This window comes from Haematobia irritans, chromosome 1 (assembly GCF_050003625.1).
Source record: "Haematobia irritans isolate KBUSLIRL chromosome 1, ASM5000362v1, whole genome shotgun sequence".
In the NCBI taxonomy this organism is placed as follows: domain Eukaryota; kingdom Metazoa; phylum Arthropoda; class Insecta; order Diptera; family Muscidae; genus Haematobia; species Haematobia irritans.
Window position 1 is genome coordinate 97,054,993 of NC_134397.1, and position 25,766 is coordinate 97,080,758.

Consider the following 25,766-nt stretch of genomic DNA (forward strand, 5'->3'; position numbering starts at 1 on the left):
TGGGCATCCAAACCACTTGTTTGGATGCTCTTTCTATGGATGCCAAACAGGTACCTCTTTACCTAAAAGTACATGAAATGATTGTTTCTAATTATAGATTTTATGCTCTCTCTATCTCTGTTCATATTTATGGTACGATATGTTGTATTTTTTGTTTTTGAAATGCGATATGACATTACTTTTCGATACCATTAACGACACTGTAGAGGATATTCTAATAAAAAAAAAAAACTCCAGAAAAAAATCACTCCATTTCAATTTAGAAAACATGGTTTTTGAAGAATTCAGAACTGCAGAATTCGAACCCGGAACTCAAGATATGATGTGCTACGTAGTCGGCGATCAGTGTTGCCGTTGAAAATTTTGGAAAAATCCCATAGCAAAAAATCTCTTATAATTTGTGAAGTGCTTTTAAAATCCTTTTACTGCAATGACATGCAATAAAACACCATAACGACAAAAAAGTACCCATTCTTTACCATATTGGTCGTGTTAATTATTTCTTTCGAAGGGAAAGTGTATTGCGTACTTTGTAACGAGGGGTAAATTTTTTTTATAAAAAAATACTTTTTTTATCATTATTACATGTATTGACTAGAAGACATACATATTTGATGGAAATAAAATAATATAATTATATATATTTTCAAAAATTAACAGGCACTTTTTTCACAATCATATTTTTGGACTCCAATTTTGAACTCCATTTTTTCCTTCAAACTACGAAATTTTCGTTAGCAATTGAAAAACAATTGTGTCTAATAACTTTTCTTGAATTTGTCGGCAAAGATTTACTTATTTTACCCGATTGATATCGTATATATAACCTAAATTTTCTTTCCTTCAATGTGTTTTTTTTTTTTTTGTAGAAAAATTTATCAGCATCTGATCAGTTATAAGTATTCTCATTTGTAAAGTGATAGTGAGAAGTATTCTCATTTGACGCCCGAAAAGGTTGCAAATTGCGATTAACGTCGCATAACGGTAACTTTGTTGGTGGCTGGTAAACGATTGGCAATGGTAGACCATTATTTTCAAATCTATGGTAATGCTGAGAGTAGTACGATTTTGATTACTGGTAATGATAAAAGGAATGACTATACACGTAACTAAGCAAGTACCGATAATGCTGGTACTTGCTAAGTTACGTGTATATTTTTGGTAAGAATTTAGTTTGATTTTCAGTTTCACACAAGGGGATGTTGTTTCATACACAGAACTTATATTGTTTTTTTTTTTTTTTTGTTATTTCCTTACCTTGACATCTGGTATCCATGTCCGCGAAAAATCCAGGGTATGGTTGTTCATCGCAATAGAAATTCGTATACGGAATAGCAGACAATATTGGGTAGTCCACTCCAGGGCGTCCTATATAAAGAAGATTTGGGACATCATTATATTGAGTGCAGAGTGTGTACGTTCCAAATGTAATTATTAAGGTGCGGTATGGACCAACACACCAACAAATACACACAAACGCCTGATGATTTGGTTCCAATTGGGCCATGTATCCATATATGTGGAAAAAAATGCCAATTTCTGCTACAAAACTAACAAATAGCATCTGTGACACATACTAATAAACCCCAATTTGTTGGTGATGCATAAAATTGTCAAATGCATTTGGATTCTGGAAATTCACGTAATTTGACCGAAACAGAGAAAAAAAAACTCAATTCAATCGAATCCAATGAAAAAACAACAGTGTGCTAACCTATGTCCATTGACAAAAGGAACAATCAGCACAAGTCGGTATCCCACGGCCCACTACCATTTTTCGGCCAAATCAATTTTGCCTCCTTCACAGGGGACGTGTGTGTTCTCTACAAATAAATGAATTTACGAGTGGATGCACTTTAAAATCGGTCGTAAAAAATGTTAGTCCAAGTATTCATATGCTTTTTATGAGACGCCATGAAAATGCATTCATTTACTGGGAAGAGCTTCAAATGAAAATTAATCGCTGCTGCAGCCAATGCCATTGAACAGGGGACAAACTGAAAGGCGCTAGATTGCGACATTGAGAAGTAAAAAATCTGTTGCAAATTGAACAGTGAATGTGGCTGACATGTACGCTAACCAAAGTACATCGCTTCCAAAAAGGAGCACATGCAACAAGTCTTGGCAGTAAGGGGGGATTGTAGAACTGTATAATAACATCAAATGCTTCGGGGTTCTTTTTCATCCTATCATTTTGCAGTCTGTTATTTGCTTTCTTATCTAGTGGGGCAAAATAAAGAATGTCCATATGGTTCTCGAAGTCAAATTTAAATTTAAATTCTCATATGAAAACAAAAATTGTCAATATTAATATTTTACATTTTTCTCTATTTTTTTTTACAATCCGAATGGAATAGAAAATAGAAAAGTTATTGGCAAAAATACTTTCCTCTCAAACGAGATTGTAAACAAACAGAATAGTATAGACTTTTTGTGATAGAGAAAAAAACAAGAATATTATTGCTAATGACAGAGTTAGTCTTTATTAAATTGTTTTCACAACCGCTAAGCCAACCTTTATCACCGAAAGTCTCTACGTTTCTTCCGAGCAAAACTACCTTATAGCGAAAAGCAAATGGTAAAAGGTATTTGTTTGTCAAAAATTTCTTTTGGGAAGAAAGCATTTTTTGTGTGCATAGATCACAGCAGATATAACGGGTGGAAGTTTATAATGCAAATACATCCCAAAACAATTTTAAGAACGCTGGATACACTGAAAAAACAGTGAACCCACCAGGAAAGAAAATTTTAGTTAATTGTTGAAAAATTTGATTAATTGTAGAAAATTTTAACTAAACAGTATTATAAACGCAGATGTCGCTCCGATTTCGCAAAAACAAGTAAACAATTTTCGACAAATTTGAGAAGATTTATCAGACAAAATTATTATTTTTCACTTATTAAAGAAAATTTCGTAGTTTGAAGGAAAAAATTGGAGTTCAAAATTGCAAAAATGTCTTTAGTGCCATACGAAGTTCATGATGGACGAATTATTGGTAAAATTTACATATATTAAGGAATTCTGAACTATTTTGTGGGAGACACGAATTTAGTTCATCTTTATACTTCCATTGTGTATAATTTTTTCTTCTGCTTTAGCTAAGTTTACTTACGTACGCAAAAAATTGTTAATGGCATGGAAACTTTCTTAAAACGTAATAATTCCATGAACTAAAAGAGAATTAAATCAGCTTTAGTGAAATATAGGGTTCACTTTTTTTTGAGTGTAGTAAAGATACATGGAAAGGGAAAACAAAACATTTGGAAATCGTATACCGAAAACGTTTTTCTTTTGTTAGAGTTTTTTGAATTTCTTCAAAAATTTCTAATTTTATCACCAAAAAAAAAATTTGTTGCAAAATTTTTATTTTTGCAATAAAAAATTATTGTTGAAACAAAAGCATAGTCCATTTCGTTCATATTAAGCACTGTTCTTTTCTGACTTTAATAAGACAAATTTTGAAGTTTCATTGTAAACATTTAATATTGTACACTGAAAAAACAGTGAACCCACCAGGAAAGATAACTTTCGATTAATTTTAGAAAATTTTGAATTTTTTTAGAAAATTTTAACTAAACAGTATTACAAGCGCTGGCATCACTCCGATATGGTAAAAATAAGTAAATATTTTTCGACAAATTCAAGAAAATTTATTAGACATAACTAAGTTTTTGCACTTGTTAAAGAAAATTTTGTAGTTTTAAGAGAAATCTTGGAGTTCAAAGTTGCAAGAATGTCTTTAGTGCCATACGAAGTTCATGATGGACACATTTTTGGTAAAATTTACAAATTTAAAGAAATAATGAACTATTTTGTGAGAAATACGAAATTAGGAAACCTTTATGCTATATTTTTGTATAATTTTTTCCTGTTTTTTAGTTCATTTAACTATCATACGCAAAAAATTATTTGAGTAAAGTAAACTTTTTCCAAACATAGTGATTCTATGAACTAATATAAAGTTAAATTGGCTTTAGTGAAATAGAGAGTTCACTTTTTTTTGAGTGTAGCATGTATCTTTTCGGTGTCTTCCAAACACTTTTGGAATATATGTAAAAATGTACACGCAAAAATATAATTCTTTCCTCCCAAACGAAATTTTAGTCAAACAAGTTCGTTTCTCATTTGCTTTTCGCTGTAACGCGAGCCGATTAAACAAACTTTATTTAACACAAATATACATTTAGTTGGGCACCGTGGAGCAGTGGTAGCTTACGTCCGCCTTCCATGCCAAGGGTAGGGGTTCGATCCCTGCTTCGACCGAACACCGAAAAGTTTTTTTTTTTGATTTTTTTTACATATATTCTTGATATGTTCGGAAGATTCTAAAAAGAAGTGCAACATTACATACTACTATATTAAATTTTTACTATGAACTGTAAAATGTGTCTTATTAAAGACCTAAAGTCAGAAAAGAACAGTTCTTGATATAAACGAAATGGACTGTGTTGTTGGTTCAAACATAATTTTTCTTATTGAAAAAATAAAAATTTTGTAACAAACGAATTTTTTTGGTGATAAAAGTTTAACATTTTTGAAGCAATTCAAAAAACTCTATCAAAAGAAAAACGTTTTCGGTACACGTTTTCCAAACGTTTTTTTTTCTTTGCGTGTATGTACAAAAAAAAACTTTGCTCGACTGTGGCCCACTAAAGATATGTTTCTGTCAAATAAAGTTTCTTTACATCCTACGCCTACGCGTTTATGGCTGTAGCGATAATTGTCTGTTGATGACAATAACAGCTACATAGCCCTGTGGATAGTGTGTTGACTTAAGGCGAAAGATTTAAAAATTTTGCAAAAATTTAATAATTTCTTCAACTCGTATATTGTTTGTATTGCAGATACAAACAAAAAAATCATTGGCGCCAAATCATAACCATTTTAACCATACAGTAGTTCATTCTTACTATTTTTGGGAATGGTACGAAAATTTTAATTTGCTTTAGTTCATATTGAACTTATGTGTACGGTCATTGAACTTTATAGTCACGTTTAGTTCTTAAAACGTTTGAGACATACTTAAAAAAACGAAATTTTCATTGGGCTGTGGAAAATTTCGCAAAAAATAATAAAATTTAAATACAAACAAATAATTTTTTTGCAATAAAAATAAGTTTAACGTTAGTTTAACTACGGAAATTTTTTTCTGTGTGGGAAACGATATTTGTTTGTCTAAATTTCGCTTGGAAGGAGGAGTTATATTTTTGCGTGTACTTTCCTCCAGAACGACATTTTAGGCAAATGAAATTCCCTTGTAATGTGAAATATTTTTTTTGGGTGCGTGCACACAAGAACTCATGCAGATGTGGCTTATTTGTTATGTTCCGCGGCACCCCCTGCAGCCTCCACACCGAAAAAAAAGTTTATTCTTTTTTATGAAAAATGAACTAACCCATAGTAAGAATGACCATGATTTGGCGCCAAAGATTTTTTCCATCTAGATAAGTTCATGATTTTCTTATAAATTAGTTCATGTATTGCATCGTATATTAGTTCATTATTACTATGATGTGGCAAGAATATACTTAAACTCATTCAAAATATTCCTGCTATCCGGAAAAATTAACAATTTTTTGGGAAACCTGTATTAAGAAATTGGTTTGAAATAAATTGTTTGTCAGTATAATTTTCAAAAAAGTAGAGAAATTGAGGAATCAAGGGTACAACAAGCCTTTATACAACTAAGAAATTTTTCGTGCAAAACAAGTCAATTTTCTATAACCACCAGTATTTTATTTCAAAAAATTGTTATTATATTACACAAAACTATGGCTTATGATATACAATAAAGGATATATTTTTATTCGTACGTTGGATGCAGTTACTTGTCGGTAGTTAGTAACTGCTTCTTCAACAGAGTCATATTCTATGTTATTAGGACTAAACTAATTAATTTAAATTTCCATGTTTTCTATCCATATGAAAGATATATGTGGCATAAGTAGCTATATTCATTGAATTGTTGTCCAATTTTATCGATTTTGGCTAACTTTTGTTGGGCGGATTTGTCTTATAAGCATCTGAAATTGCAAAGTTATACAAAATATAAGAAAAATATTATCAAATTCTATCGTACATATTGATTTTTAACTTACGGTTTTCAAGAGTATTTCCTGGAGCCAATAAGGATATCAGATTAGTTAGCATTAAACAGTAAGAATATTCCAAAAAATTACCATTACAAGGCCTGTCTACCTGCAAGTGAAAATAATTATTTTTTAATAAATTGAAATTTTGGTTTTATTAAAAACGGACAAAATACCGTTTATAGAAATACTTACCATATTGAAAAATCCATCCAGTAGGTACATTATTGGAATCATATCCATGGACTAATGGGACGTTATTGAAATTATTCTCAGAATATATTTGAAATAAAAAATATTATAAAATTAGACATAATTTCCACTTGTCAGTATAGCATTTAGTATTTAAGGTGGATAATAAGTTCGAGTTTAGAGGCTAAAATCGCAATTTTCATGATAAGTTTTCTTTAATAATCCATTATAAAAAAATAATCTTTAAACTTGGTTTGGGCTATTCTCCACCAAGTTATATTTAAATTTGTATCGAAGACGTATAATTTTATACTTTTCTTAGTGATTTATTTTTATTTTAGCGGCTAAACTCGAACTTAGTACTCACCTGTAGGAATTGCAGTAACATAAAAAATATAGATTCAAAAAACTGGTTGCATCTCCATCCTGTAATCCAGATGTAGAATAAATATAGATCATCCCATTACCACTCATGTTGTATATTTTTTATGTAAACCAATTAAAAATCGGCACTAATTTTGAACTATTAACAGAAATATTAAGTTCCTTAATCTGTTATTTGTTTTTATCAATAAAAAGCGTTTTTGATTTCTTATATTTACTATAAGTTTAATAGATAAATAAATAACACCAATACCGCACGTACAATTTTGCAAAATTAAAACCACGTGTGCACTCCATAAATGCATCAACAGAACTGAATGCAGCAATAAAACTCAAAGATACAAATAGTCATAAGGAATACATACCTGCCGTAAAGAAAAACAACTCCACACGCACACACGATCTCTTTCTGATCTCGCTATTGCAAGAAAACAACTCTCACCACAAAAGATACCAACAATACACAAGGAACATTCCATTGTCTCTAGAATCAAAACAACCAACAACAGCATAAATGACGCAATAACAAACACAAACAATCATACGAGATATACACAAAATGTCTCTAAAAACTCCCTCACATGGTGCAATGATTTCATTACTCTCTTCGCACTTAATTTTCCAGTACCACGTTTATTGATTAGTTGGAATTCTATCTATAAGTTAAGGTAAAATATATACCAAATTTATGAGGAATCTATATAAAAACTGATATACATCCGGCAAGGATTATATTAACTACTTTTTATTCTACTTTATCTAAAATTTTCAATGTGACGAAAAACACTCCAACTTTTAATAAAAAGGGAAATAATCTGTAGGTAGCCATCATACGAATCGGTAATGTCGTTAAGTTAATTTTACTACAAACATTTTTTTCCATACAAAAATTTTTCTTAGTAAATTGTCCACATGTCGTAGTAAGATTTTTATATTGCCCATGTATTTTTATAAAAGAATCAACGATTCATTAACTACTGTGTTGGAAATTTATTTAAGAAAAATCCTTCCCATTTCGTAGTTAGTGAACAAAAAAACATTTACTGAATTTTTATAAGTTTTCCTTTAGCTAAGTTAATTTTCGTTGTGGTTACGAAAAATGAACTATATTACAGTAAATTTGTTCAACTATGTGAAAGTTAAAATGGTCCTTAGATTTACAAGACACTTTTTTTTCTGTGCAGACTTGACCACAATCTAACAACATTGTTAAAATTAAAACATTGTTAAAATTAAAACTGAATAAATATATATTTTGTTTTTGTTATATATATTTGAGGTTGTATTTAAAAAATTGACACTGTGCCAATAATTTCGTTGGGAACTGTAGATTGTACTTAAATTGATTTCATATACGGCTTTATCATATACGGCTCGCATCATACACACAAATTCCATAGTTATTTATTATTACAAAAAAGTGTTTGTTTGTAGTTATATTTTATTTTTTTTTTTCGAAATTTTCCACAGATTAATGAAATCTTTTTTTTAAATTTGTTTCAAACATTTTATGAACTAAACGTGTTCATAGTAAAAATTTAATATAGTAGTATGTAATGTTGAACATCTTTTCGGAATTTTCCGAACATATCTGGAATATATGTAATAAAAACAAAGTTCGGTCGAGGCAGGGCTCGAACCCACGACCCTTGGCATGCAAGGCGGACGTAGCAACCACTGATCCACGGTGCCAAACTAAATGTTTGTTTCTGTTAAATAAAGATTGTTTAATCGGCTCGTGGGCGCCGCAAGCTATGCTACATTAATATAACATATATGCAAATTATCTATTCATGACAATAACAGCTACGTAGCTCAGTGGATAGTGTGCTGACTTACAAATTGCATGGTCCGCTGTTCGATTCCCCGTCCAGGCGAAAGGTAAAATTTAAAAAATTTTTTAAATCGAATAATTTCTTCTACATTGTTTGTATTACAGAAAAATGTGCTAAGAACGAAAAAACCTCATAGAAGTGAGAAAAATGTGAGGGAAAATGCAATTATACAGAAAAGATTTTTTTAGTTAGTCTTTATGAAATTGTTTTTACATCCTGGAAAAGAATAAACGTTTATCGCAAAAAGTATATACTTTTCTCCCAAAGAAACTTCCTTACAGCGAAAAGCAAATGAGAAACGAACTTTGTTTGTCTAAAATTTCGTTTCTGAGGAAAGAATTATTTTTTTGCGTGTATATTTATTCAATATCAATGTGTATAATTTCTCGATTGCAATGTATGTATTTATTACTATATGTGTGGGAACATGAACATGAAGAAATTAATTTACCTGGTATTGATTTGCCCAATTCCAAATATTCCCTGACTGATGGACTGAGGAAATTGCTTGGTATCTCTGGAATGTCTTTTTCACTATTGGTACTGTCTTCGTTTTCCAAGTCTTGGTGTGGCTCCGGTTCAAAATTTACAGGGTCTTGAGCTCTTGGTCGTTTAGCTCGTTTTGCACGAATTTTGTCTTGACAATCTAAATAAAGTTACGAGAATAGCAAAAGGTTAGTAACGTTTGAAATAAATGTGTAGTCGAAATTTGTTTCTATTTTATACGATTCAATTTATTCAATTTAATTCTCACAAGCACATAACAGCCAAAGTTTAATAAAAAATTTGCTTAAACTCCTAAACATTCCCATTTAAAAACAAGTAAGTAACGTCTAAAGTCGGGCGGGGCCGACTTTATTATACCCTTCACCCCTATGTAGGCCATAATTTGTGTTACCATCTCAGCTACTTCACATTTGCTGGAAGCTATATAAAGGTGAAATTTTTTTTACTTCTACAAAATCTCTAGAATTAAAATTTAAATCGGCTAACGCTATCCAGTTAATTGGAGGAAACTTCCATTGAAAATGGGTCTAAAATGTGTAACAGTCTACCATATTTCCGAAACTCTGGTGTACGTATATATGGGAGCTATATATAATCTGAACCGATTTGACTAAATTTGACATGCATAGTTAGAATAATAATTCTGCTATCTATGCGAAATTTCACGTAAATGGGAGTATAACTTTAGCCCCCCTGGTCATATGAGTGCAAATCGGACGGAAGATATATATGGGAGCCATATCTAAATCTGAACCGATTTCAACCAAATTTGGCACAATTACCGATACTACTAAACGTACTCCTTGTGCGAAATTTGAAGCAAATCACGGCAAAACCCTGGATTTTGAGGCCATATAAGTTCAAATCAGACGAAAGATATATATGGGAGCTATATCTAAATCTGCATCGATTTTGACCAAAAACTCTGACTTTTGTGGCCATATAAGTTCAAATCGGACGAAAGATATATATGGGAGCTTTATCTAAATTTGAACCGATTTCAATCAAATTTACCAAGCATTGGTATATTGTCAATTCTACCCTCTGTGCAAAATTTCACGAAGATCGGTAGTAAACTTTGGCTTCTGTGGTCATATGAGATTAAATCGGACGAAAGATATATACACTGAAAAAAATATTGTCGTGAGGTCAAAGATTTCATGCCTTTAAAATACGAATACAAATTTTGCTTAGCATAGAAGACGCATTTCTCTAAAATAAAGTTATTTTCCTTGTCCAAAAGTCGATAAACTTTTCAATGAAGTCGTATTGTCCTTATAATTAAGTGATTTGACTTAAAAATGGGTATCTTAACATGAAAGAAAAAATTTATGGGCTAAGGTCAACTTGACTTTAATAATTCAGAAAAATTCTTTAAATTTAATGAAATTGTCTTTAAATTTGTTGTCTTTTTGCATCTTGACTACAAAGCAAAAAATCGTTCAAATATAGGACATGTTTTTCAAAACTTTATTTTAAAGAAGTTTTTTACTTCAAACATAGCATAATTTCTACTGGAAGCCGAGTCCTAATTTGGAAAATAAAGTTGCCGTTAACTCGTTTTTAAAGGACTATGATAGCATATGAAGAAAAAAAGCTGAGATAGCGAACAATTAAAATTTGCTTCCTAGAAGCAAGTACACAAAACCTAAATTTAAAAGAGAATTGTGTCTTAAAAGTACCCTTACTTGTATTCTCCGCTTCTTTGGCTCGGAATCGATACCAAATTTTTTAAAGTAAAGACAAAATCTTTGGAACCGAGTATGCTTTTTTTTCAGTGTATGGGAGCTATATCTAAATCTGAACCGATTTGGCTGATATTTTGCAGGATTTTCGAGATTCATAAAATATTTGAATGTACGGTATTTCAAGAAAATCGGTTGATAAACACGCTAACTATTACCAAATCTGGGATAAATATATATGACAGCTATATCTAAATCTGAACCGATTTTTTCCAAAACCAATAGCGATTGTCTCTGTCCGAAGAAACGGCCCTATGCCAAATTTGAGGACGATCGGACTTAAATTGCGAGCTGTACTTTGTGCACAAAATTACATATACATACAGACGGACGGACAGACAGACAGACAGCCAGACAGACAGACAGACAGACGGACATCGCTAAATCGACTCAGAATTTAATTCTAAGCCGATCGGTATACTAAAAGATGGGTCTATGACAATTATTTCTTGGCGTTACATTAGAGGTGTGCACGTGAGTAATATTTTACTCACGCTCACGCACACTCACGACGGAAAAATCTTACTCACGCACACTCACGCACGAAAAATTTTCGAGTCGCTCACGCTCACGAAAAATCACGAATGAATTTATTTTAAAAAATCACGCTCACGCACACTCACGATAGAAAAATTTTACTCACGCACACTCACGCACGAAAAAATTTGGAGGCATTCACGCTCACGCACACTCACGAAAGAAAATTTTTGCTCACGCACGCTCACGCACGAAAAATATTCGAGCCGCTCACACTCACGCACACTCACGAATGGATTTACTTTAAAAAATCACGCTCACGCACACTCACGAAAGAAATTTTTTGCTCACGCACACTCACGCACAAAAAAATTTCAAGGCGCTCACGCACACTCACGAAGGAATTTATTTTCCAAAACTCACGCACGAAAATTGTTCTTGACGCTCACACTCGCGATAGAGAATTGTTACAAAAGCACGAAAAATTTTGTGAGGGATTCACGACTGTAGAAATGCTAATTTGACGTGAAATAATATATATACCCAGCAAAAACTAGGCAACCACATCTCATTAGAATTGACATTACCAGGAGTAAAGCTGTCATTACACGTTGCATTACATTGCGGTAAGTTATAATGACTTACTTGTAATGACAAAAATAAATATTTCTCGGTAATTTTCGAATTGTTATTCTCAAATGTTAAGGCAGTTGGCTTAATAAAATAGAATTGAAAGGTTGAATACTTCTTAGTACGAATGAACTAAAATATTTTTCTATGCTAGCTTAATGGAAACTAAAATACATATATAACGATCGACTCAGAATCACCTCCTGAGTTGATCTAGCCCTTGGAGTCCGTCCGTCCATGTATTTGTTGTTCGCAGGATTCCGGTCGCAATTATTAACCGATTTTGATTAAATTTGGTATGTGGGGCTTTATTGGCTCAAGGACGAACGCTATTTAATTTAGATATAGCTCTCATATATATGTATCGCCCGTTTTCGATAAATGGGGTCAGATTGCGCTCATTTACTAACCGATCGGCGTCAAATTTGTCACAATGTAATCCACTGACTGCAAAATATCATCCAAATCGGTGCAGATTTGGATATAGCTGCCATATATATGTAGCGCCCAATTTTCAAAATTTGCCCCTTATAACCTTATTTTTTACCATTGTGGCCTCATTTATTAACCGATCTTACTCAAATTTAGCACAAGGTAATCTCCTGTAATATCAACAAAACCTGCAAAATATAATCCAAATCGGGTCATATTTAGTTATAGCTCTTATATATATTTTTCGCCCGTTTTTGAAAAATGTATCCCTTCTAACTTTATTTCTAACCATAGTAGCCTTATCTAATACCCGATCTTACTCTAATTTAGCACAAGGCAACCCTCTGTGGTATCAACCAATATATGGATATAGCTCCCATATAAATGCGTCGATCGATTTTCCCAAATTTGACCATAATACTCTTATTTATTAACCTATGTTGCTCAAATTTCAAATAAACATGTATTAGCCGATCGTATTTAGACTTGTATGTAGCTATTACATAAATCTATTACCACATTTTCAGAAATTTGAATTTATTACCCACACTAATTGAGCGATTTCCAGTTTTTTTAATAAAGGACTCAATATTAGTAGCATACTAACTCTGTAGATTCAGAATCAATTATATGTTAATATCAGAAATTTCTGTTCAGATTGTGATAAAACTCCCATGTACCCAGTAATGTTATTAAATATGGAAATGTGGTTTCCCCCAAACCTATATCATTGATACCCTACAAACAATGCTCACTAATTCAGTAGGGGTGATTTAGGGTATGATATAGTCGGCCCCGCCCGACTTTCTACTTTACTCGTTAATTCGAATTTTATTTAATCTGCCAATTTTTTATGGTACACTTTTTCGACAATATTTCTCACTTTCGTTAGAAAAAAAAAAAACAAAGCAATATTTTATAAAAGGTTTTATTGTTTAAGGAACGGCACTATACTCGGTTTTTGCACCGAAAACCAGCGCTTCAAAATTACTTTTTTTAATCAATTAATTTTAAATGAAAAACTATTGCACAATCCGTACATTGGAAGGTTTAGTGTGACCAAATTTGTGAGTGTGACCAATGTCGTGAGCGTGATTAAAATCGTGAGCGTGACTGACATCGTGAGTGCGATTGACATCGTGAGCGTGATTCAAATCGAGAGCGTGATTCAACTCGTGAGCGTGATTCAAATCGTGAGCGTGATACAAGTCGTGAGCGTGATTCAAATCGTGAGCGTGATTCAAATCGTGAGCGTGATTAAAATCGTGAGCGTGATTTAAATCGTGAGCGTGATTAAAGTAGTTATCGTGATTCAAATCGTGAGCGTGATTTTGTTTTCGTGAGTGTAATTATCAAATATTTTTACTCACGCACATTCACGAAGAATTTTTTTCGTGACTCACGCTCACGCACGAAAACTTTGAGCTTGATCACGCTCACGCACGCTCACGAGATTGACTCCATCGTGACTCGCGGCTCACGCGTGAGTCACGAAAATTTTCGTGAGTCACGAAAATTTCGTGTCACGTGCACACCTCTACGTTACATACAAATGCACAAACTTATTATATCCTGTACCACAGTAGTGGTGAAGGGTATAACTACAAAGTAATCTTCAACAATAATGCTTAAGTTTTATATACATAGAATATAAACTCCATACACTGGAAAAAAATATTTACTTCATATTAAATGTTACGCAACCTAAATTTTATTATGCGCAATTTATATTAAGGATAAATTTCTTTAAAATAATGAAATTTTAATTTAAATAAAGTTTATAATTTAGCTTAGTTTTTTTTTACATTTAGCACACAAATTTTGAAAATTTGCGCCGTAATCATATGTCTTTACCAGACAAATTTACCTTAAAGTAAATAAACTTATTTTTGATATAAAGAAATCGTGTTAAAAATAACTGAAATCTTTAGATTTAGGATAATAATGTTTACAATATAGGCAAAGACCTCTTTGATGTAAAGTTTTTTTTTTTTTTTTTTTTTTTTGTAATTAATAAAAAACATGTTTTTGTTATTCAAAATTCGATGAATGAGATCTGTATTCTAATTTGAACTTTATTAATGCTAGATTTAAAGCCAGATAGATCGCTAAAAAATGCCTTTATTTTAATGAAGGCGGATCTTTGGTCCGTAATCAATACCAAAATCCTTAAGGGAAGGTCAAAATCGGATCTAAGTAAACATGTTTTGTGCAATACTTCCAGTTTTCTCCCTACATACAAAAAAACAAAACGAATTGAAAACGGGTATGGCAAATGTTGTTGCGAAAAGTTCAAACATTTTAACCAAAAACTATTTTTGTTACAAAATGTTAATATTTGCAATACAAAAATTACTTTATATTCTAAAATCGTAGTTCAGTTCGTTTATATAAAGCTCTGTTCTTTTCCGATTTTATGTCTAAAAAGGTTTTTTCGAAGTAAATATTTTAAAAACCACAGTGTTGGATATCACCCTACGTGACATGCTTCAACCCCAGGACTGGTACGGGACTGGTCCCTAGTGTGTATGGACCAGTCCCAGTTCTGGTCAAAACGTATGGAAGGGACCAAGTACTTTAAAATGGGCTTGTCATTGACGGGGTAAATTTACACTATACACGACACAACTTACTGTTTGTAAAAACCACAGCAATCAGGAAAATATATTTTGGCAGCTTAGTAAAACCATATGACATAAAACAAAACATCTCACAGTAAAGGCGCGGGAAACAAATTTTGTAAAATGTAACTAAATAAACATTTTTCAATAAAACTGACAATAATTTCTCATATAACAGGGGAAAACTCAAAACTGCTACCCATGGCCAAATATTTTTATTTTTTTTTTTTTGCTGTAGAAAATTTTACCGTGTCCTTCGGCAGCGACTTAATGTGTGGAACAATCGGTGAAGAAGAGTTACATTTTACAAACGGTACGCATGAATTCGAAGCTCAAATTCCATCTGCACCACTACGGACAAGAATATAATAGATTGGAGTAGATAATAAAAATGCAGACGGCATTTATTTTAATTCTTATGAAGAAATAGTTTTTTTTGAGCGATAAATCGAATCGAATCACCTAAGTTAGGTTAAAGTGACAGCCCGCTTTATTTTCAAGCTCACTTAGACTATTCAGTACATTGTGATACCACATTTAACTAAAAGTACCTATTACATATGGGAATTTCTAGTTTAGCCACTGAACCTACAATATTATTTTCTTCTGCTGATCCAACCAGATTGTTCCAAAAACATTAACACACGCCTTACACAAAATGCAGCACACTCACACAAGGTGTTTAATTGATTCCTTTTCATCCGTATCATGACAGTTCATACAGTAGTCATTATACTTCGCGCCAATAGTTTTTGCAAACTCGCTTATCGGGCAGCGACCCGTTATATCAGATATCAGGAGCGTTATCTGACGTCTTGAAAACACTAACATATCTAGTGTGCGGTTTAAGTTTAGATGGGGCCATATTTGCTTAATGTCATTGCAATCCTTGCAATTCTCCCATCGGACATTTGCCATCATAACAGCCTTCTCATGCAGTTACCTGGTATGTTCCTGCGGTTATGCACCCAAATTAGGTAAATATTGTACCGCTCAGCCATCTCATTGAGAGATTTGCGACAGTTAATGACCGTTTTCGAGTTAAGGAACACATAGTCCAAGGATTTTATTGACTGTGTAAGTATATATTAATGTCTATATTTTTGGGACAATACTTCTCAGCCAATTTGCCACCTCTTTTATTGTTAATATTTCAGCCTGAAAAACACTACAGTGATTATGTAATTTTTCGCTATTCTATGTTCCAGGTCTTTAGAGTATACTCCGAAATCCACATGCCCATCCAATTTGGAGCCATCGGTGTAGAAATCTATATAACTTTTATTCCCCGGGGTTTGTGTGACCAACGCCTCACTGTTGGCAATTAGAGTTTCAAACTTTTTGTCGAAAAGCGGTATCGCCAGAGTAATCCACTACCTTTGGCACATCCCCCAGTGTTGCCAGGTGATTTTGGAATCTGCCCCCCCCCAAATCTTACGAAAAAACCCCCAAATTGTTCTATATTTTTTCAAAAAACCCTCCCAAAAAAAAAAATAGGAATGCAAGTATGTAAAAATGGGCTTCCAAAATTTGTAATCACTTCAAAAATTCAATTTAACAAAAAAAAATAATAATACAATATGTATATCAATTTAAAAAGCAGATATGACAAAATAATTCAATGTATACATGTTTCAATTCAACCTAATTAAAAGGTTTAAAAACTACAAAAATCAACAAAAGTAAATTTCAGTATATACACCCAAAGAAAAATACTTTCCTCCGGAAGAAAATTTTAGTCAAACGAAATTCTCCTTTGTTTGAGGAGTAAAGAAAGAAGTTTCTTTAAAGAAGCTTTTTTTTAAGCTAAAGGTGAGTACTATGTTCGTATTTTTCACCAAAACACTAAATTAAAAGTACAAAAATCTATATGAAGAAGATTATATTTTTATGAAGTCTTGTGAAACAATGAATGGAAAAGATCTAAGGAATTGATTGTGAACCATTTTATATTTATAATTTAATTTAAAAAAGTAACCGTGAAAACAAGCTGTTTTTCAGCTTGAAAACTCAACATAGTACTCAGCTTAAAAGTAAACTATGGTTACCTCAGAAAAGAAACTTCTTCTTTCAGTGTACATTCAAAATGTTTTAATGTTCTCCAGTTGCAGTGTACGATTTGTTGAAAGTAACTAATTAATTCGTTTCACTTGTAGGTGTAAGGAATAATATAAGAAATATTTAACTCTTAAAACATCTTCAGCTGTTGAAGTCGAATATCAAAAATGACCTTTCAGTGGAAGCATTTGAAAAGGGTGGCGCAAGCAATGCTAATGCAGACTTGCTTACATCTAGGGATTTGTGTTGATCTCCCGCGTATGTTTTTCTCTAAATTCATGCGAGAACTGTTCCGATTTTTGTTCCGATAAATGTTGCCCCTAAAAATCCCCCCAAACGTAAGAAAACCCCCTAATTTTGGGGAGAAACCCACAACCTGGAAGCATTGCATCTGACATTATTTTTATGGACCGAACTGTGACCGTGCGTTTTATCCGACAACAGCTTTATCTAAACTTGTCGGCTACTAAAGTGCCGGCCACCAGACCACAACACCATAGCATTATAACAGGTTGGCTGATAAGTCCCCGGTCTGACACATAGATGGCGTCGCTAGTATTAAATTCATATTATTTTTATATAGTACCAACCTTCAAATGATTTGTGTCAAAATTTGACGTCTGTAAGTCAATTAGTTTGTGAGATAGAGCGTCTTTTGTGAAGCAACTTTTGTTATTGTGAAAGAAATGGAAAAAAAGGAATTTCGTGTTTTGATAAAATACTGTTTTCTGAAGGGAAAAAATACGGTGGAAGCAAAAACTTGGCTTGATAATGAGTTTCCGGAATCTGCCCCAGGGAAATCAACAATAATTGATTGGTATGCAAAATTCAAGCGTGGTGAACTGTGCACGGAGGACGGTGAACGCAGTGGACGCCCGAAAGAGGTGGTTACCGACGAAACCATCAAAAAAATTCACAAAATGATTTTGAATGACCGTAAAAATTGATCGAGATAGCAGAGGCCTTAAAGATATCAAAGGAACGTCTTGGTCATATCATTCATCAATATTTGGGTATGCGGAAGCTCTGTGCAAAATGGGTGCCGCCCGAGCTAACATTTGACCAAAAACAACGTGTTGATGATTCTGAGCGGTGTTTGCAGCTGTTAACTAGTAATACACCCGAGTTTTTCCGTCGATATATGACAATGGATGAAACATGGCTCCATCACTACACTCCTGAGTCCAATCGACAGTCGTCTGAGTGGACAGCGACCGGTGAACAGTCTCCGAAGCGTGGAAAGACTCAAAAGTCCGCTGGCAAAGTAATGGCCTCTGTTTTTTTGGAGTGTGCATGGAATAATTTTTATCGATTATCTTGAGAAGGGAAAAACCATCAACAGTGACTATTATATGGCGTTATTGGAGGGTTTGAAGGTCGAAATCGCGGCAAAACGGCCCCATATGAAGAAGAAAAAAGTGTTGTTCCACCAAGACAACGCACCGTGCCACAAGTCATTGAGAACGATGGCAAACATTCATGAATTGGGCTTCGAATTGCTTCCCCACCCTCCGTATTCTCCAGATCTGGCCCCAGTGACATTTTCTTGTTCTCAGACCTCAAAAGGATGCTCGCAGGGAAAAAATATGGCTGCAATGAAGAGGTGATCGCCGAAACTGAGGCCTATTTTGAGGCAAAACCGAAGGAGTACTACCAAAATGGTATCAAAAAATTGTAAGGTATCAGAAAATTGGAAAATCGAAGGTGTACTACCAAAATGGTACGAAAAAATTGGAAATTGAAAAAAAAATGTGTTTTTCTTTGTTAGAACGGGGACTTATCAGCCAACCTGTTATCTACCATATTTATGTATCGCCCGATTTCGACAATTGGGGTCATCAAATTTGGCACAAAGTAATATTCATCACTCTTCAAATCTGCAAAATTTCATCGAAATCGGATTAGGTTTAGATATACCTCTCATATATATGTATCGCCCGATTTTCCCAAATTTGTAACACATATGTTAATATGTTAGAATATATTATGTCTGGGGCATGAATGTTTCATAAAAATAATATGTGTGAATGTAAACATATATAACTTTACAAATTTCGAGTAAACATATAATGTTGTGATATTTTATTCAGAGAGCGACAGAGAGAGTATAGAGAAAGAAATAGAGATGGAAACCGGGAGGGTTGACGAAAGATATCAACATAACACAGCGAGAGAATGAAAAGAGAGCAATTTCTGTGAAACCGCTTGTATGTTGTTTCGGAAAACTTTTGTATGATAAGGCCAAAAATTTTATATGCTAAAGTCAAAATATTATTTAATTTGAATATTAGAATGAGTATTCGGAGTAAAGAGAATAGACATTCGGAACCAAGAGAATACACATTTGAAAAAAGCATGCGTTTTCTCCTTGAGAGCAGTGTTTTATGTATGTGTGGACATGTGTTTTATTTTTCATTTTGGCATTATGGGCACAATTTTTTTCTTCGTTCGTTAAAAGAAATCGGAACGGATGAGGAGTAAATCAAAATATTCCGGCAAGGGAAATTAAAAAAAAAAAAAAAAACAAAAAAAAAACGGTGGAAAATATACAAAAATTACAAAGGGATCTTCATAAAAATAACGAGGGCACTATACTCTTTGTAGAGTTGGGACAGTAAAATGAAAAAAGGAGGAAACTGTGAAAAATTAAACATTAAAATGTATAAAAACAAAGTATAGTTCTTCTTTATTAATAAGTAGTCCAAGAGGACTTGACGAACACCTTCAAATATAAAAACGGGCATTAAGTTCGAGTTTTGCAGCTAAAACAATTGAAAAGGTTTATTTTCTTTAAAATTAATTATTACAGAAAAGCAAAAGGCAAAACAGGGTCATTTTAGAGCGATAATGCCAACTTAATACCGGCCTTAAAGGTAAAAATGAAATTAAGTACAAAACACGATAAGTTTTAGATGCATTTAAAATGGTGTTAAATGCTAGTGAAAAAACTGTTCACGAATAAATAAATGTATGTGTATATTATAAAATTATTTATGTATATTTATACTCGACTCCACGTCCTTCTTTTGTTAGAGTTGTTGAAGTCCTTTCAAAATTTCAAACTTTTATACCAAAAACAGTTTTTTATTACAAAATTGTTATTCTTCCAATAAACAAATAATATTTTATCTGAAAGCTCAGTCCATTTCGTTTATATCAAGCACTGTTGCTGACTGTAAATCTTTAATAACCCACATTTCGAAGTTTCATTATAAAAATTGAATATAGTATAAATATAAATGTGTAAATTAAACAAAAAACATGGTGTTCTGTCGGAACAGGGATTGATTGGTGCAATGGTTAGCATGCCCGCCTTGCATACACAAGGTGGTGGGTTCGATTCCTGCTTCGACCGAACACCAAAAAGTTTTTCAGCGGTGGATTATCCCACCTCAGTAATGCTGGTGACATTTCTGAGGGTTTCAAAGCTTCTCTAAGTGGTTTCACTGTAATGTGGAACGCCGTTCGGACTCGGCTATAAAAAGGAGGTCCCTTGTCATTGAGCTCAATATGGAATCGGGCAGCACTCTGTGATAAATGAGAAGTTCACCAATGTGGTATCACAATGGACTGAATAGTCTAAGTGAGCCTGATACATCGGGCTGCCACCTAACCTAACCTAACCACCCTTTGCATGCAAGGCAGACATGCTAACCACTGCTCCACGTAGCCAACAAATGTATGTTTCTGTTAAATAATGTTATGTTTGCATGGGCTCGTGGGCGCTACAAACTATGCTACATAAATGTAACTTATAACGATAATTGTCTACTTGTGACTGTAACAGCTACGTAGCCCAGTGGATAGTGTGTTGGCTTTCAAACTGTATGGTCCTCGGTTCGATTCTCCATCCAGGCGAAAGCTAAAATTTAAAAATTGTTTAACATTGAATATCTTCAACATTATTTGTATTACAGAAAAAGGTGTCAAGAACTAAAAAATTTCGTGGAAGTGAAAATTATGTGAGGGAATGAGCACAACCTTCCTTGGTGAAATTTCTTCCAAGCATATAATTTTTGGGCTCAAAATGCTTCCAAACATATAATATGTTCACATAAAACAAACATATTAATGTTTCGGCAGTATCCAATAATATATGTGCATCCTGCAAAATCTGTTTGGAACATATGTTAGAGAAGCGATTTTTTTGAGGGTGTATGTATCGCCCGTTTTTCAAAAATATACATAATTAAAAAAATATCAATTTACTCGGAAAACGAAAAACTAAAACACAACAAAAATTTTTGCTAAGGATTAGTCGTATGAACTTTGTGTGTACTAAAAAGTTCATAATTTTATAGCCTACATTTCGTACCTTGATTGTTTCGTAAAATTTTCAATAGTTCATGAGCTGTACACCCTCACAAAAAATCGCTTCTGTAACATATACTCCCAAACATATTTTGCTTCAAGCATATACATTTTTGGGTATTGCCCAAACATTTATATGTTTGATCTCTTCCAATATATAATATGTTTGAAAGCATATTGGTCTAAACAATATATGTTTGGGTAGTCTAAGTTCCAAACATTTTGTATTTTTGCATCCAAATTCAATAATGTTGTCTTCCAAAAAACAATATGTTATTATGTGATCATATGATATGTTTGGAAGCATTTTGCACCCAAAAATATAATATGCTTAAAAAAGTTCTCCCAAACAATATTGTGCTCAAAATTTTATTTATTTATTTATATATTTACAATCATAATGAATTATGAAAATAAACAGGTAATATAGGTGCTAACAACATAGGTTTTCGACCTGAATGCTCAAAATTTTGTTTCTGCCTAATTGTATATTCCCCCACATCTTTCTCACTTCCACGAGATTTTCTAGTTCTTAGCACCTTTTTCTGTAATACAAACATTGTAGAAGAAATTATTCAATTTTATGATTTTTTTATTTTAAATTTACCTTTTGCCGGACGGGGATTCGAACAGCGGACCACACAGTTTGTAAGGATCAAAGAAGTAGCTGATCAATTGCCCAAGGAAAAATAAAATGTTAATTTTGTAATAACAAGCAACAACCACCAACTTAGTTCAATATCGCTCCCTGTTAAATAGCGCTCCAAGCTACTAAACACATATATGTTTATAGGCTATTTCTAAATTAATATATGTTTGCATCCAAGCATATTATATTTACAAACATTTTATGTCCCAAACATAATATGTTCTAACATATTAACATATATGTCCCAAACATGTTATGCTAGTTTATGAATATTATATGCTTGCACTCAAAAATAGTGTGTTTAAAAATTTGTGTTCAAACATATAATGTTTATAGCCAAACATATGAAAAACAGTCTTTTTCATCCGTGTAGTCGGAACACCGAAAAATCGGTGAAATTTTTTGACATATTTGGGGTTTTGACCATCCACTTGTTTATAACTACACTGTTAGAAAAATATGTTTTCCATATGTTCCGATATAAACAAAATGTGTTTCGGGCTCAATTTTAAAACACAATATGTTTAAGTGCAAACATGTAATGTTCCTAAACTAACACTAAATGTTTGGGACATCGATGTTAATATGTTAGAATATATTATGTTTGGGGCATGAATGTTTCATAAAAATCATATGTGTGAATGCAAACATATATAAATTTACAAATTTCGACTAAACATACATATGTTGTGATATTTTATTCAAAGCGACAGTGAGAGTATAGAGAAAGAAATAGAGATGGAAACCTGGAGAGTTGACGAAAGATATCAACATAACACAGCGAAAGAATCAAAAGAGAACAATTTCTGTGAAACCGTTTGCATGTTGTTTCGGAAAACTGTTTTATGATAAGGCCAAAAATTTGATATGCTTAAGTCTAAATATTATTTAATTTGAATAAGGAGAATATACATTCGGAACCAAGAGAATAGACATTTGAAAAACAAACAGCATATGTTTCCGCCTTGAGAGCTGCATTTTATGTATGTGTGGACATGTGTTTTGTTTATCATTTTGGCATTATGGGCACAATTTTTTTCTTGGTTCGTTAAAAGAAATCAGGGGTCTTCATAAAAATAACGAAAGGGCTCTATACTCTTATTGGAGTTGGGACAGTAAAATGAAATAAGGAGGAAATAGTGAAAAATTACACAGTAAACTGTATAAAAACAAAGTTTAGTTCCTCTTTATTAATAAGTAGTCCACGAGGAGTTGACGGACACCTTCAAATATAAAAGCGGGCATTAAGTTCGAGTTTTGCAGCTAAAACAATTTAAAAAGTTTATTTTCTTTAAAATGAATTATTAACGAAAAATAAAAGGCATTTTAGAGCGATGGTGTTAAATGCTAGTAAAAAACTGTTCACGCCTAAATAAATTTAAGTTTATATTATAAAATTACTTATGTATGTTTATACTCGACTCCACGTTCTTCTTTTGTTAGAGTTTTTGAATACCAAATTTTAAAGTTTTGTACCAAAAAGTTTTTTGTTACAAAATTGTTATTTTTGCTTTAAAAAAATAATATTTTATCCAAAAATCAGTCAACTTCGTTTATATCAAGCACTGTTACTGACTATAAATCTTTAATAACCCACATTTCGAAGTTTCATTATAAAACTTTAATATAGTGTAAATATAAATGTGTAAATTTAAAAAAAAAATAAATTTTCGGTCGGAGCAGGGATTGAACCCACGACCCTTTGCATGCAAGGCAGACATGCTAACCACTGCTCCACGTGGCAAACAAATGTATGTTTCTGTTAAATAATGTTATGTTTGCATGGGCTCGTGGGCGCTGCAAACTATGCTATATAAATGTAACTTATAACGATAATTATCTACTGGTGACTATAACAGCTACGTAGTCCAGTGCATAGTGTGTTGGCTTACAAAAGGTAAAGGTAAAAGACGAAAGGTAAAATTTAAAAAAATTATAAAAGTGAATAATTTCTTCAACATTATTTGTATTACAGAAAAAGGTGCCAAGAACTAAAATATTTCGTGGAAGTGAAAATTACGAGTATGTTAGGCAATGAGCACAATAGTCTTTGGGAAAAATTTTTCCAAGCATATAATATTTTTGGGCTCAAAATGCTTCCAAACATATAATATGTTCACATAAAACAAACATATTAATGTTTCGGCAGTATCCAATAATATATGTGCTTCCTGCAAAATATGTTTGGAGCATATGTTAAAGAAGCGATTTTTTTGAGGGTGTACAAATCTACTCACCAAATTTTGTGAAGCTAACTTGGTGGGAAATATTTTTTGCCGCTAAAATCATGATTTCGCCCATAGTGCAATGTCATGTAAAAGTAATATTGTGTGGTTTACCGATTACGTAGTGCCCTTTCATTATTTTTGTGGAGAGCAAAATCAAGGGTAGCACCGCTTAAGACCCAGTCTTTGTCGCGTTTGAAGTTGTTGGCGGCTGAATTGCTATCGGTACTGGTGCGTTAAACAAAAGAAAATGTTCCCGTTGAGATACATGGTATATATTTATGGACCGACTCGGAAATTGTTCTCGATTGGCTGACCGAGCATCCGTCAAATTGGAGCACATTCATTGCAAACCGGGTTTCCGCCATTCAAGAGGAAACGAAAATGGCCGTTTGGATGAATGTCCCTTCTAAGTTAAATCCAGCAGATATAATATCAAGAGGTGTGTATATTTCTGAACTGCTTGTATCTATTTGGTTTACAGGACCACAAACATCATTAACCAAACATAATAATGTTTCGGAATTATCCAAAAATATATGTGCTTCCTGCAAAATAGGTTTGGAACATATGTTCTTGTTGTTGAGGGTGTAATAAGTATATTTAATATGTTAATAAAACATGTATTTTATTGAAGAAAATAAGCGCCTATATAAAAATAGAACCGTATTTATAAAGGCAAGTAAAAGGCACTATAAAAGAAGCAGCGATTGTCATCTCAGACCTGTTTGTTTGCCAAAATCGAATGTAATACGCCAGTAAATTTGAATTTAGGTTTCCGTGTTTAAAAAACAAATTGTCCCAAAGATGTTTACGTTTGATAAAAAATCATCGCAGCCATCTTGGGAAGGGAGTTTCAGAGGGTCCAACATATTTAGGTTAGCCTGGCCTCCTTGTATGCAAAGGGTCCTGTGCCCGAAACACAGTTTGATTATATCGGAACATATGAAAAACATATTTTCTAACACTTTAGGTATAATGAAATAAACTATCTACATTTGAATTAATGAAAATGGATGGGACTAAATTTAATTTATAAATAAAGGACTACTCCGTGAGGGTTCGCGTCTCAGGGTTTTGGATTCTTGAGACCAACTGCAAAAATTTAATTTCAATTATTTCCTTTTTTCCCATCCATTTCTACTGTATCCTAGCAACATACAACAATTGTATTTCATATAACGGAGACACGTAAATCGCAATTGCTACCTGTCAGACGTATAGTCTCAATTGGATTAACATTGTGTTTTTAAAATCTGTATGTGATTTCATCAGAAGCAAAGAAGTAACAAACCGTAGTTGACGATGCATTGGCTATCTATTCCGTGTCGCACACTCCATTGCTATAATTTGTCACTTTTTGATAAATGGAATACCTAACAATCTGATGACATTATCGTTATTATAATTCAGGATATGTTGTAGATGAATAAAGTAGATGTACATATCCTGTGTACAGACACTATTTAATGCTATATTAATTGCTATTGTATGAAATGCTAATGACACCAGGACATTGGACGATTTTTTTCGAATCTTGACTATCCCTGATACCTCTATCGAATGTAATTTATGTGAATTGTTGTAGATTTATATGAAAATTGCTCAAA

The 25,766-nt window shown here is 32.8% G+C and overlaps 2 protein-coding genes across 9 annotated transcripts in view; one reads left to right on the forward strand and one right to left on the reverse strand.

Annotated features, from left to right (window-relative positions):
• qin (tudor domain-containing protein qin) overlaps positions 1 to 25,766 on the forward strand; it is a 663,334-nt gene that overhangs the window by 287,015 nt on the left and 350,553 nt on the right. The window lies entirely within an intron of this gene.
• Positions 1 to 25,766, reverse strand: part of LOC142221453 (uncharacterized) — a 73,046-nt gene that overhangs the window by 5,002 nt on the left and 42,278 nt on the right. For 6 of the 7 annotated variants that reach the window (XM_075291207.1, XM_075291206.1, XM_075291201.1 and 3 more), the window contains exons 3-4: positions 8,953 to 9,147; positions 1,258 to 1,368 (exon numbers count right to left, since the gene is read on the reverse strand). In XM_075291207.1, the coding sequence (XP_075147322.1) occupies positions 1,258 to 1,368; positions 8,953 to 9,147 (306 nt within the window). The remainder of the gene's footprint in view (positions 1 to 1,257; positions 1,369 to 8,952; positions 9,148 to 25,766) is intronic. The other variant, XM_075291208.1, reaches the window with a different exon arrangement.